The 14,548-nt window shown below is 45.5% G+C and overlaps 1 protein-coding gene across 1 annotated transcript in view; it reads left to right on the forward strand.

The window, feature by feature from the left end:
- The first annotated feature begins 5,967 nt into the window (after positions 1-5,967).
- LOC121877539 overlaps positions 5,968-14,548 on the forward strand; it is a 40,691-nt gene continuing 32,110 nt past the window's right edge. Inside the window, exon 1 of the mRNA XM_042383330.1 lies at positions 5,968-6,902. Coding sequence (XP_042239264.1) covers positions 6,833-6,902 — 70 coding nt within the window. The 5' untranslated portion in view covers positions 5,968-6,832. The remainder of the gene's footprint in view (positions 6,903-14,548) is intronic.

Consider the following 14,548-nt stretch of genomic DNA (forward strand, 5'->3'; position numbering starts at 1 on the left):
CTACCTCATGCCCTGGGTACTGTGGAGGTCCTACCTCATGCCCTGGGTACTGTGGAGGTCCTACCTCATGCCCTGGCTACTGTGGAGGTCCTACCTCATGCCCTGGGTACTGTGGAGGTCCTACCTCATGCCCTGGGTACTGTGGAGGTCCTCTCTCATACCCTGGGTACTGGGCAGGTCCTCTCTCAAACCCTGCGTACTTTGGAAGTCCTCTCTCATTCCCTCTCTCATTACCCTGGGTACTGGGCAGGTCCTCTCTCATACCCTGGGTGCTGTGGAGGTCCTCCCTCATACCCTGTGTACTGTGGAGGTCCTCCCTCATACCCTGGGTACTGTGGAGGTCCTCCCTCATGCCCTGGGTACTGGGCAGGCCCTCTCTCATACCCTGGGTACTGTGGAGGTCCTCTCTCATACCCTGGGTACTGTGGAGGTCCTCCTTCATACCCTGGGTACTGTGGAGGTCTTCTCTCATACCCTGGGTACTGTGGAGGTCCTCCTTCATACCCTGGGTACTGGGCAGGTCCTCTCTCATACCCTGGGTACTGTGGAGGTCCTCCCTCACACCCTGAGTACTGTGGAGGTCCTCCCTCATACCCTGGGTACTGTGGAGGTCCTCCCTCATACCCTGGGTACTGGGCAGGCCCTCTCTCATACCCTGGGTACTGTGGAGGTCCTCTCTCATACCCTGGGTACTGTGGAGGTCCTCCTTCATACCCTGGGTACTGTGGAGGTCCTCCCTCATACCCCGGGTACTGTGGAGGTCCTCCTTCATACCCTGGGTACTGTGGAGGTCCTCACTCATACCCTGGGTACTGTGGAGGTCCTCCTTCATACCCTAGGTACTGTGGAGGTCTTCTCTCATACCCTGGGTTCTGGGCAGTGAATGTAGCTTAAAGACCCCATCTGTTAAGGCGTATAAAACACATTAAGAAAACACTAATAATTAATCTAATCTGACAAAAATATTAAGCGAGCGGTGATTAATAAACCTTGGTTGTTAAATTACGTTTAGAAAATACCAATTAAACCTTGTGTCTTATGACCGCTGTCCGCACACACACTTAAACGTCAATGGATAGCTATCTAATAGAAAAACAGAAATATGCAATCCGACAATGAACTAAACTAAGACTGTTATAAGAATGTACTAAGATACTGTGGATCTCTCAGACTCCGTCACAGAGCCATGAGTGTTGAGGCTGGCCAGACGCTGTACACTTACGGCACCGCCATATATTATGAGTGACGGGAGATTTGGTGTGGTCACCACACGCCCCTCACTGATGGTCCTAGATAACACTAACTCTAAGAAAATTATATCATACAGTTTTATACTGTACCATGTGTGTGTGTGTGTGTGTGTATTAATAATAATAATAATAATAATAATAATAATAATAATAATAATAAACGGTTTATTAATAGAGTTGCAGCCGGTGGCTGAAAATATACAGACTTACATTTGATTTAGACATAATGATATAATATGCATTGAATACATTTACAGGGCTGTACAGTACAAAAATCAGGAGTTGTTTATTATTTTAACAATAGATGGGATGGTGCTGTTCTTATATCTATCGGTGCGGGCTCTTATGGGCTGAATTTTGTTGTAGTGGCGGACTGAGCGAGTTGGGTGGGGGGCAGGAGGTGGCGATGACGAGGATGGTGCAGTAGTCCACTGCCAAACCTTTCCAGTGCTTGGTGTGTGTGTGTGTGTGTGTAATACTAAATACGGATAAAACTTAAATGTAATTACTTTTTGGAAACTTCTGACTGGCGATAGACGATCATGAAGATCATCATAATACAGTACATATAAATGAAAATTTCATAGAATACCTGACCTGACCTAATTTTCTTTAGGTATTATGTGGCTCTCTTACGATGGCGAACGACGCCTTAAATGATTAAGATTTTTTTTGACCATATACGAATTAAGTTGTAGCAATAAATACAAAAAGTTATCACTATATGGAAAAACGTCAGTTGCTTTTTAGAATTTAATCGGCATTTATCTCTCTCAACACACACACACACACACACACACACACACACCAGAGCAGACGGAGGACGTTCCCTCGACCTCCGTAACACAGTTCACCTGAGGGAACATTGTACAGTTGGTCCTGATACAGGTGGACAATGACCACTGAGTAGGTACACACTCCAGCGAGCGACAACTACAGGCTGAGATGGAATAAGATATTTAACCTTTAAGATATTGTATGTGAGGGACAGTGTTAGCATTCACCCAGGGAGACTACCAGCAGACACCATGGGAAGATGTCTTAAATGGTGAGTCTAACATTGACAACCACGGCGAGGCTCACATCCTCACCCGACGATCTTCAGTTGTCGTGTCCAGCGGCCGTCTACTGAATGGGGAGCCCCTAGTCGAATTCGCTGTAGAATAGGTTCCCAATTTTACAACTTGGGAAGTGAAAGGCGGTGGCGTGTAATGGCGGCCTAACTGTCTCCTTGTGTATCATCACTCCTCTTACCGGGCTGTCAGACTAAGTGACCCTGTACTGACAGTGAGGAATCATGCCAGGAATCTATGATGGATGTGGATGTTGCGGTGAAATAATGTGGACCCGAAGACAAGGAAGACAGTAAGACAGTCCAGGTGGATGAGTCCTTACAGGGTGGTGGCCACGAGGTCACTACTAGAGGTGGTGGCCACGAGGTCACTACTAGAGGTGGTGGCCACGAGGTTATTACTTAGAGGTGGTGGTGAGGTCACTATTAGAGGTGGTGGCCACGAAATCACTACTAGACTACTAGAGGTGGTGGCCACGAGGTCACTACTAGAGGTGGTGGCCACTATCACGAGGTCACTACTAGGAGGTGGTGGCCACGAGGTCACTACTAGAGGTGGTGGCCACGAGGTCACACTAGAGGTGGTGGCCACGAGGTCACTACTAGAGGTGGTGGCCATGAGGTCACTACTAGAGGTGGTGGCCACGAGGTTATTACTGGAGGTGTGTGGGTGAGGGTACTGGGTATAAGGGTATAGGCCAGCGTAGTAATCATCATCAGTGGGGGGGAGGGTAATGTTTTTTTTTTTTTTGCGGCGAACAGCAACTAGTTTATTGTGCACACTATTCTCACCCCGTGAGCGGTAGCACATAAAGGATTACAAAGTAGCGGCCACAAAGGGTGTCTTATCAGACCCCAGTGGTCAGGATATTATGGCACTGAGTGTTAAAGAATATTTTCAGTACATTGTTTGTTTAGTTCGGTAAATAGAAATCTGCTTAGGTACTAGAGGCGAAGTGTGGATACAGCCTTAGTATATCAGCTATGTGGGTGGTGGGAAGGATGATCACAGTGGAATGTGATTGATGAGAGGGTGTTGAGGAGCTCAGGGCGACGAATGAGGGTCACACACACACACACACACACACACACACACACACACACACACACACACACACAGCTGAAGAAGATAAGCCGAAAGACAGCCAAGTGACGAAATAGCGTGAAAGATATATATTAATAATGAAAAAAAATTAGCTTATAGATCAATAAAAACAGAGCGAGACCACACACGTACACAGGTGGACACAGAAACACGAAGAAATGAAAGAGACAGAAACTTAATGTGACAAAGAACCGAGATTATGAGACCAATAAAACAGTAAATTGGAGGAGGAAGATATAGAGCTGGAGGAGGAAGATATAGAGCTGGAGGAGGAAGATATAGAGCTGGAGGAGGAAGATATAGAGCTGGAGGAGGAAGATATAGAGCTGGAGGAGGAAGATATAGAGCTGGAGGAGGAAGGAAGATATAGAGCTGAGGAGGAAGATATAGAGCTGGAGGAGGAAGATATAGAGCTGGGAGGAGGAAGATATAGAGCTGGGAGGAGGAAGATATAGAGCTGGAGGAGGAAGATATGGTGAGGAAGATATAGAGCTGAGGAGGAAGATATGGAGGAGGAAGATATAGAAGAGAAGATATAGAGCTGGAGGAGGAAGATATAGAGCTAGAGTTGGAGGAGAAGATATAGAGCTGAGGAGGAAGATATAGGGCTGGAGGAGGAAGATATAGAGCTGGAGGAGGAAGATATAGAGCTGGGAGGAAATAGGCTGGAGGAGGAAGATAGAGCTGGGAGGAGGAAGATAGGAGGAAGCTGAGGAGAGCTGAGGAGGAACATATAGAGCTGGAGGAGGAAGATGGGCTGGAGGAGGATATAGAGCTGGGAGGAGGAAGATATAGAGTTGAGGAGGAAGATAAGGGCTGAAGGAGGAAGATATAGAGCTGGAGGAGGAAGAAGATATAGAGTTGGAGGAGGAAGATATAGAGTTGAGGAGGAAGATATAGAGCTGAGGAGGAAGATAAGAGTTAGATAGAGCTGGAGGAGGAAGACATAGAGCTAGAGCTGAGAGGAAGATATAGGGAGGAGGAAGAAGATAAGGGCTGAGGAGGAAGATATAGAGCGAGGAGGAAGATATAAAGGTGGGAGGAGGAAGATATAGAGGTGGAGAAGGAGGAAGATATAGAGCTGAGGAGGAGGAGAGATATAGGGCTGAGAGGAAGATATAGAGCTGGAGGAGGAAGATAGGAGAGGCTGGGAGGAGGAAGATATAGAGTTGGAGGAGGAACAGATATAGAGTTGGAGGAGGAAGAAGAGGAGGAAGACAGAGCTGGAGGAGGAGGAAGATATAGAGCTGGAGGAGGAAGATATAGAGCTGGAGGAGGAAGGAACTGGAGGAGGAAGATATGAGGCTGGAGGAGGGAAGAGTATAGAGCTGGAGGAGGAAGATATAGAGCTGGAGGAGGGAAGATAGGGCTGGAGGAGGAAGATACAGAGCTGGAGGAGGAAGATATAGATTCGAGGAGGAAGATATGGCTGGAAGAGGAAGATATAGAGGCTGGAGGAGGAAGATAGAGCTGGAGGAGGAAGAGGAGAGGAGGAAGATATGGGCTGGAGGAGGAAGGATAGAGCTGAGGAGGAAGAGAGCTGGAGGAGGAAGATATAGAGCTGGAGGAGGAAGATAGGAGCTGGGAGGAGGAAGATATGGGCTGGAGGAGGAAGATAGCAGGAGCTGAGGAGGAAGACATATAGAGCTGGAGGAGGAGAAGAGGCTGGAGGAGGAAGATATAGAGCTGAGGAGGAAGATAAGAGCTGGAGGAGGAAGATAGGCTGGGAGGAGTGAGAGGAGCTGGAGGAGGAAAGAGTAGAGCTGGAGGAGGAAGATATAGAGCTGGAGGAGGAAGAGCTGGAGGAGGAAGATAGGCTGGAGGAGGAAGACAGAGCTGGAGGAGGAAGATATAGGCTGGAGGAGGAAGAGATAGAGTGGGCTGGGAGGAGGAAGATAGAGCTGGAGGAGGAAGATATAGATCTGGAGGAGGAAGATATGGGTTGAAGAGGAAGATATAGAGCTGGAGGAGGAAGAAGAGGATAGAGCTGGAGCTGGAGGAGGAAGATATGGGCTGGAGGAGAAGATATAGAGCTGGGAGGAGGAAGATAGAGCTGGGAGGAGGAAGATATAGAGCTGAGGAGGAAGAGGAGCTGAGGAGGAGAGGAGGAGCTGGGAGGAGGAAGATAGAGCTAGAGGCTGGAGAGCGGGAGGAGGGCTGGAGGAGGAAGATATAGAGCTGGAGGAGGAACATATAGAGCTGGAGGAGGAAGATATGGGCTGGAGGAGGAAGATATAGAGCTGGAGGAGGAAGATATGGGCTGGAGGAGGAAGATATAGAGCTGGAGGAGGAAGATATAGAGCTGGAAGAGGAAGATATGGGCTGGAGGAGGAAGAAATAGAGGAATAAGATGGTAAAGCAGAGATAGAAGCAGCCTCGGCCAGCTAAATATAACGAGAGGGAACAAGGGAGGTATAGGGAGGGAGGAAGGGAGGGAGGGAGGGTAGCATGTTAGGGTGTTCAATTGAGAGGAACAAATAGTGTGGGTAAGTCGAGAGCCCGCGGAGAGTAGGAGGAGGAGGTGGTGGAGGAGCAGTACCGCCACTACCACCATCAACACCACCACCTCCTCGTCCTCCTCCTCCCTGCCCAGGCACCTCCCACAGCCCCCAGTGCCAGCCAGCCCAACACAGTGCCACATGCCAGTTGCTCCCCTTGGTTGACGCCGTGCAGCTGATGATGAAGACCGGGTCCTCGCTTCCCCTCTACCAACATTCCCAGGACTCCTTACACCACTACCACCACCACAATCACCACCACCATCACATCAAGCTTCACCGCCAGCAGCATCTCCTTCACTACCACCAACAACAACAACAACAACAACAACAACGGATCATGGTCAACATCATCCCGGTAACAGTGAACTCCAGAAACTTGAGGTAGCAGGGGTGGTGCAGGAAGGTGTTCAGTTGCAGACGTGGAGTGCACACACACACACACATGCTGTGTTGCTGCCGTTGCCCCCTACCGTAACTATAACTCACGTTTATACATGTGGAGTGTTATGTTAAAAACTGTCGACAAAACGGAATAAGAGAACACTGATGAACAATGAGAGATGGTAATAAGAGAGTTAGTGAAATAAATGCGATGACGGGATTGTTCTTGAGTGCACAATGAACGATGTTAATGTGTTGATGAGTGCCTTGATGAGTGACTCAGTCTTAGTGACGATAATACCGTGTCTCAACTAAGAGTGACTGTGTCTCGTAAGAGTGGCGGTCTTCTTCAGCAGCGTGACACAGTCCTTGGCCGTGAGTGTGTGAGGGCAGTGGGGCGTCGCAGGCCACAGGGGGAAGGTCATCGTGGGCGGCCCTCTGCTGTACCGTACTAGCGTGAGCACAACCACTTGTGGCAAGACTTTTCGAGCCTCCAGCAGCACCCAGCCTCTCACACTACAAAATGTGCCTCAGTTATCTCACAGCCGCGCGTCTCTACATTACGCTCCTTGTCACCTCGACGTGTAGTGCAGGTGAGTTACTTCCACGTAATAATAAACAGTTCAGGTGTAATAGTATTTAAGTTTCCTTCTAGTCAATAAATAACTGGCTCACTACAGTTACTACACAACAGTTAAAAACAATTATCCATTTCAATAAAATACCAGTTACTCCTTGTTGCTTAAAGTAACTAATGGCACACACCGCTCGCCTCCTGCCCTAAGGGTCTCTGGTTGACGCCCGGGACACCCTAGTCGACCAAGCTGGGAATGGGTAACCTAGTCTTGCAGTTGGGTACCGTAGGCTTCGTCTGCAGTATACTGTATCCTCACTGATCTTAACGGGGACCCACTTCCAGTTCATTAAATTAGAGTTAGTGGAAAACAATTAAACTATAAATATATACATGCAAGGATACTGATCTTTGTTATAAACTGACTCCTCTTGTAGAGTTAGTGTCACACAGTCAATATCTAAACCTTGCTCTAACATTACTGGTAGTTGTCATTACTGAGCCACCAAGTAATACATGTATGTCTATCGTCAGCCATTGTAGTTTCTCCTTAATATAATACATCGTTGGCAGGTGAGGGTACGTGTAAACTTACCAATATTTGTTGATTTACCGTTGACAGTGTTACGAACTAGTTGAATGGTGGTGGTGGTGGTGGTGGGTGGTGGTGGTGGAGGTGATGGTGGTGGAGGTGATGGTGGTGGTGGTTGTGGTGGAGGAGGTGGTGGTGGGGATGATGGTCATGTTAGTAGTGGAGGTGGTGGTGGTGGTAATGTTGGTAGTAGTGGTGGAGGAGGCGGTGATGGTGGTGGCGTCAGTAACAGGAGGCAGGAGTCACCCCATCAAGACATAGGGGCTCCAACAATGATAAATGTCTCACCATATAATTAACCCGCGACTACTGTGAGAGAGAGAGACAATAAGAGAGAATAAGAGAGATAAAGAAAATCAGAGAGATAGAATAAGAGAGAGAGAATCAGAGAGATAAAATGAGAGAGAGAGAGAAAGAAAGAGAAGTGAAAAAGAGATACGGGAATACGAAAGACAGTAAAATAAGACTAAGAAAGAGACAGACAGAGAATAAGAGAAAGATAGAGACAAAAGTAAGAGCTACAATCCAAATTCTTGTCATATTTGTCAATGATCACCTTTAAGATAAAACAAACTTACGACAGACAGATTTAGACTACATTTTACGTGGTGTCGCAACACTTATATATTATTGAGGCGAATAGCAGCCCTTACCTACTCATCTTAATTCCCTCACTGTTGTAACCTTCTCTCACACCCTCCCTCATACCCTCCCTCACACCCTCCCTCATACCCTCCCTCACACCCTCCCTCATACCCTCCCTCACACCCTCCCTCATACCCTCCCTCACACCCTCCCTCATACCCTCCCTCACACCCTCCCTCACACCCTCATACCCCCACACCTCCCTCATACCCTCCCTCACACCCCCCTCCCCACACCTCCCCCACACCTCCTCACACCCTCCCCTCATACCTCCCTCACACCTCCCCACACCCCCTCCTCACCCTCCCCACACCCTCCCCCACCTCACACCTCCCCACACCTCCTCACACCCTCACACCCTCCTCACACCCTCCTCATACCCTCCCTCATACCCTCCTCACATTCTTTCGTCCCAATCTCCTTACACCCTATTTTTTTTTTTCTCCCTTAAACCCTCCTTCCGTTCACCTCCTGCTACCCTTGTGATTCCCCATCCCCACCTCCTCCCTCGCCGTCGTTCAACAACTATTCCTCCCTCCCTCAGTTCCCCCTTCACCTTCTTTTAGCAACCCTCCCCCCCTGCCTCCACTTCCCTCACCAATCTTTCCCTTTTTTCCCCTTACCTCCACACCCCTCCTCCCCTTACCTCCACATCTCTCCTCCTGCTCCTCCTTCACCCTGCCTCCACACCGCTCCTCCTGCACCCTGTTACCCCTGCCTTCAATACCCCCAGAGCCGAGTGTTACCTCCTACAAGGGACAAAACATATGACTTGCAATATACGAGCATCACGAGGGTACCAGACGCTTCCATCTATACCTGCTTTTATCTTATCTTCTCCCCTGTGTTTCCCATTCGTCTCAAGTGGTGAGTCAGGATAGAGGATGATAAAGGATGTAATTATCCAAGATTAAACATGATAGATGAGTATGGCGCGGCAGGAGGCAGGAAGCTACCATACCAAGGGAGGAATGTTACAACCATCTCACAAAAGACGGCATCTCGTAAATTCTTTCCTAAGAGAAGTGACAGTGAAACCTACGTAAGTAAATAATTATAAACATGCATGTGTGTGTGTGTGTGTGTGTGTGTGTGTGTGTGTGTGTGTGTGTGTGTGTGTGTGTGTGTGTGTGTGTGTGTGTGTGTGTGTGTGTGTGTGTGTGTGTGTGTGTGTGTGTGTGTGTGTGTGTTCAGACAAACATATAGTCACTACTAAACTACACACACACACACACACACACACACACACACACACACACCTATAAAACAGCTTCTGTCCCTGGAGTCAGTAAGTCTAGATGCTACAAAAGATCTGTGCTTCTTAAGATAACAAGAGCACCACTGAAGGCAGAAGGCGGGCGAACGCTCGTCTGGCGTCAATCAGCACAAGACTAAAGTTTTCATTTCAAAGTTTATCATAACTTCCTAGTAACCTATGGGAGTTATGATGGTCTATGACTCTTGTGTACACGGAGTAAAATGATACACACATACATACATACATATTCAGACATACATACATACACATACACACACACACACCCACGCACAGAGGTCAAATGAGTCCTTGAAATACTAGCTCGTAACATATACGACTTACAAATGACAAGATAAGATGGTCCTAAGAATACCCCCAGATGACTCAGTCTTCCCCCTATTACCGCCAACTTCACACTGGCGACGGCAACTATGTGGTTGGCTTTATACGGAACGAGTGATGACGTCATTTGTCTTCAGCCAAATTGGAGTTGTCGAAAAAGTGGCCATTTTGACACTTATGATAATTTAACCAGATAAATAACTTGAGATAAAAGGATTTAATTCTAATATTTTATTCTTTGACTCAAAGTTTGCATAATAAAATAGTCCTTTTTATCGTTTTTAGCTGTTTAATGGACAACGTAATCTTGCATAGGGTGATGAGTGTGACCAAGACATCACCCTTAACACAGTAACAATTCTTATCTTATCTTGGGATATATCTACATGATTTATCTTAGGAGGCTTCTGTAGTTTACCGGGTTACTCATTATCGAACACCAACACTAGCTTGACTTTCCCACTTGTCAGAAAACATCTCACCCAACTCTACCTAAACCTTCTCGGGCCGTAAGCACCAGGAGAGAAACTTGGTCCGGTGAAATTTCGTCTTTTGTATTATTCAAGTGACGGAATTTTGCTCGGTGGGAAATATAGCTCGGTGGGAATTGTTTTAGGGTAGATTTTGTCCAGTGTCTTGAGTCCGACGGGAGTTTCGTCTGGTAATATCACCCATGAGTACTTTACTGTTATTAAGAACATAAGAACATAAGAAAATAAGGAGTCTACAATAGGCCGGTTGGCCTGTACATGGCAGCTCCTGTCGAGAGTTACTACCACTCTCTATCATCCATGAATCTATCTAGCCTCCTTTTGAAACTTTCCAGAGTTCCAGCACTTACTACAAAGTTGCTAAGCTTGTTCCACTCGTCCACCACCCTATTTGTGAACCAGTTTCTTCCTATCTCCCTCCTAAACCTAAACTAATCCAACTTAATCCGTTGCTCCGAGTCCTATCCTGCTCGGATATTATAAGAACTTTATCTATATCCCCTTTATTGATTATTACCGTGTTTGTGTTTATACTTTGATACAGCGATACAACTCATGCCTCAGTGTAACAAAAACTGTCAGTCAACCCCCCCCATGACAGCTGCTGTAGGAACATGGCAGGCCTTGTCACTGCTTTGTTTAAGAGTGGTTCACAGCCCCCCCCCTCCCTCCCCCACGGACACAGGCGGTTCACAGGCCAACTCATGACCCGTCACCATGGTAATGTTGCGCGTGTAATCATTATCGCCAAAAAAAAAGAAAAAAAATGGAACTAAAAAGCCCGGGAAGATCAAGTCAAGGTTCCCGCGCGACGTACAGTCTGTGAAGTCAGTGTGTTTGTTCCCGCGAGGATGTAAACAAAGGAAGCTGAATAAACGTTCATGTAAGGAAGAAAAGGAAGAAAAGCGCCCCTTCTGCTAAAACAATATACTTCCCAAGTGAACATTTTCCCCAGAACGAAAAACAAAAGCGAAATAACTCTCACAAATAATAATCCTAGGATAAAATAGCATTCAAATAATAATTGCGCATTTCTCTCTAACTTCTTGAAATTATCGAGAAAATGGGTCATTTGGGAGTGTTTTTTGAAGCATTTTGAATTTCGTGAAAATCTTGAAGAGACACAACATTCCCTGGAGATGTACAGGAGTGCTAGAGACAAGTTTCAAAGCATTCCGTCCAGTCGTCTCAGAGGGCGAAAATATAATGACAGTCGGACACAGGCATACGACACTAAGTCCTACATACTGTACACTCCTACTCTGTGAACCCGATGGCGGACAGTACGCGGTGAGGAGAGATTTATGCTGACTAATTATTGTTATTTAAGGTACAATATTATCATAGTACCCGGCAGTGAGCGCTACAACACTGTATTAAGTCGGGCGACAACCTTTACGACAAAGAAGCGTTACAACACTATTTCAGTGTGACAGTAGGATTACAACACTGTGTTACATCAGACGACAAAAAAACGCTACAACACTGTGTTACATTAGACGACAAAGAAACGCTACAACACTGTGTTACACTAGACGACAAAGAAACACTACAACACTGTGTTACACTAGACGACAAAGAAACGCTACAACACTGTGTTACACTAGACGACAAAGAAACGCTACAACACTGTGTTACACTAGACGACAAAGAAACACTACAACACTGTGTTACACTAGACGACAAAGAAACACTACAACACTGTGTTACACTAGACGACAAAGAAACACTACAACACTGTGTTACACTAGACGACAAAGAAACGCTACAACACTGTGTTACACTAGACGACAAAGAAACACTACAGCACTGTATTTACACTGGAGCGACAAAAGCACTACAACGCTGTATTACACTAGACGACAAAGAAACACTACAACACTGTGTGTTACACTGGAGCGACAAAGAAGCGCTACAACACTGTATTTGCACTAGACGACAAAGAAACACTACAACACTGTGTTACACTGGGCGACAAGAAAACACTACAACACTGTATTTTGCCTAGACGACAAAAGAAGCTGCGCTACAACACTGTGTTACACTAGACGACAAAGAAACACTACAACACTGTGTTACACTAGACGACAAAGAAACGCTACAACATAATGTTACGCTGGTTGACAGAAGAGAGCTACCAGGAGGGGCCGCCTGACTAACTAGCCCTCAACAGTACAGGCGGTAATGGGAGGCTGTGAGTGGGTAAGTGATTCACTATTCCCGGGGAAGAGATGAAGGAAAAAAGGAGGTAAAAAGGAAACACCGACAGGAGGAGAAAGAAGCATTAAGTTACATGTTAAGATAATTTATGTTGTGGGAGACGTGTGTGAGTCATCGCTGAGAGGAGGAGGAAGGGGGAGGGAGTCATGGTAGTGTACTTTGTATGGCAAGATGATTATACCGGACTGTCTATATAAGGCGGGTTCTTCTTCTTCTTCTTCTATATGTACACCCGGTTACAGCCACGTAATTTTAAGTTCAATCATGACTACACAATAAACAGTCAGAGTTACACACACACACACACACACACACACTCGCTCAAACAGATGGAGAAAATGTAATCTCCAGCCTCCACACACACACACACACACACACACACACACACACACAGATGTTATTCAAAATCCCAGCCATACACACACTTTCACTTTTACAACAATCACAAGTCAACAAACACACATAACACACACACACACACACACACACACACACACACACACACACAAGGCATATTATCCTGAGAGACGTAACACAACCCAGTATCTCCTTGACAAACACAATCACAAGCAAGTATGAGTCACAAGAAAAACAAACACAAACAAAGACATCTGACACCTTCACACACCTCAAGAACAAAGAGGGTGTTTTTATTTAGAAGTTTGAGCAATGTGTTACTTTATTATTATTATTTTATTTATTTTTTTTTTTATTATTATTATTATTATTATTATTATTATTATTATTATTATTATTATTATTATTATTATTATTATTATTCAATGATTTTTGATAGCTTCAACATTACTCCTTTATATATACAGTACAATATAACACGCCTGAGAGAGATCATAATAATGTAACGCTACAGTCGAACAAAGGGGTTTAATAATAATAGTAATAGTAGTAGCAGTAGCAGTAATAGTAGTAGTAGTAGTAGTAGCAGTAGTAATTAATGGTATTAACAATGTCACAGCCAACGTGGAATTGTAATACTCTCTCACAGGTATCATCTTGCTCAAGACAAATTACAAAACCCACGTCATAACAAAGAGGCAACATGACTGACAGTGACCCCCCCTCCCCTCCTCCCTCCTCCTCCTTCCCCTCCTCCCTCCCGCCCTTCTCCTGCCACCCCAAGTGCCAGCAGAGGAGTAAGGAGTGTCGCAAAGCTGGGGAAGTGGACAGAAAAAAAAAGACGATAAAAGAGTGTATAATTGTCGGGGAAGATGTTGGTGAAAACACAGCAGCAGGACAATAACGGTATCGTGGTGAGAGATTTTACAGTTAAACGAAGGCAAGAAAAAAAATAAAAATGTGTCAGACGTAGAAGGGAATCAGTGAATAAAAACAGATATAACGAAGGAGGGAATTAATAAAGGGAGGTAAAGAGGGGATTATGTAAAGAACAAGTGATAGATAAAAATACAATAATAATTGAAATTAAAGAACGAGTTACAAACGAGGTATAGTGAAGTAGCATAAGAGGATAACGAGGAGTGTAAATATGGAATTGGCATAGCGGATGTGTGGTGGAGAATGGCTGAACCGGAAGATTAGATACTGACAATAAATCATGGTTTTTATATTTCCTTCTTCTTCTTCTTCTTCTTCTTGCTCTACTCTTCTCCTCTTCTTCTTCATCTCCTCAAACCCTTTTTTTCTTCAGCTATTTTTTTTTTCGTCTTCTTTTCTTCTTCTTCTCTTTCATGTCTTCTCTTCCCCTTCTCCACTTCTTCTTCCGCGTTCTTCCTCCTTTTTTTCCTCTTCCTTATCCCCTCACCGCCCATGCCTTCTTCTTCTTCTTCTTCTTCAACGCCGTACTACAATAAGAGACCACAAGACGTAAACTAAATACCTCCACAACAACTCAAATGCGTGTCCACCTTCCCCCCACCCCACCTTCCCCTAACGCCATCTTGGCCAGAGTACGACAGACAACTTAGTGTATATAGATGACTACAATGTTACTGGAAACATCATATATGACTGTTCTGGGTAAGATTATCTACTGGGGAAGTCTGAGCAGCCATTAACTTATGTGTGATCTTTCTAAAAGTTAGTGTAAATATGGATATCCTCTGTGTATGTTTTTACATGTGGGAATCAATGTGCTG

This window comes from Homarus americanus, unplaced genomic scaffold (assembly GCF_018991925.1).
Source record: "Homarus americanus isolate GMGI-L3 unplaced genomic scaffold, GMGI_Hamer_2.0 scaffold33468, whole genome shotgun sequence".
Taxonomy (NCBI): Eukaryota; Metazoa; Arthropoda; class Malacostraca; order Decapoda; family Nephropidae; genus Homarus; species Homarus americanus.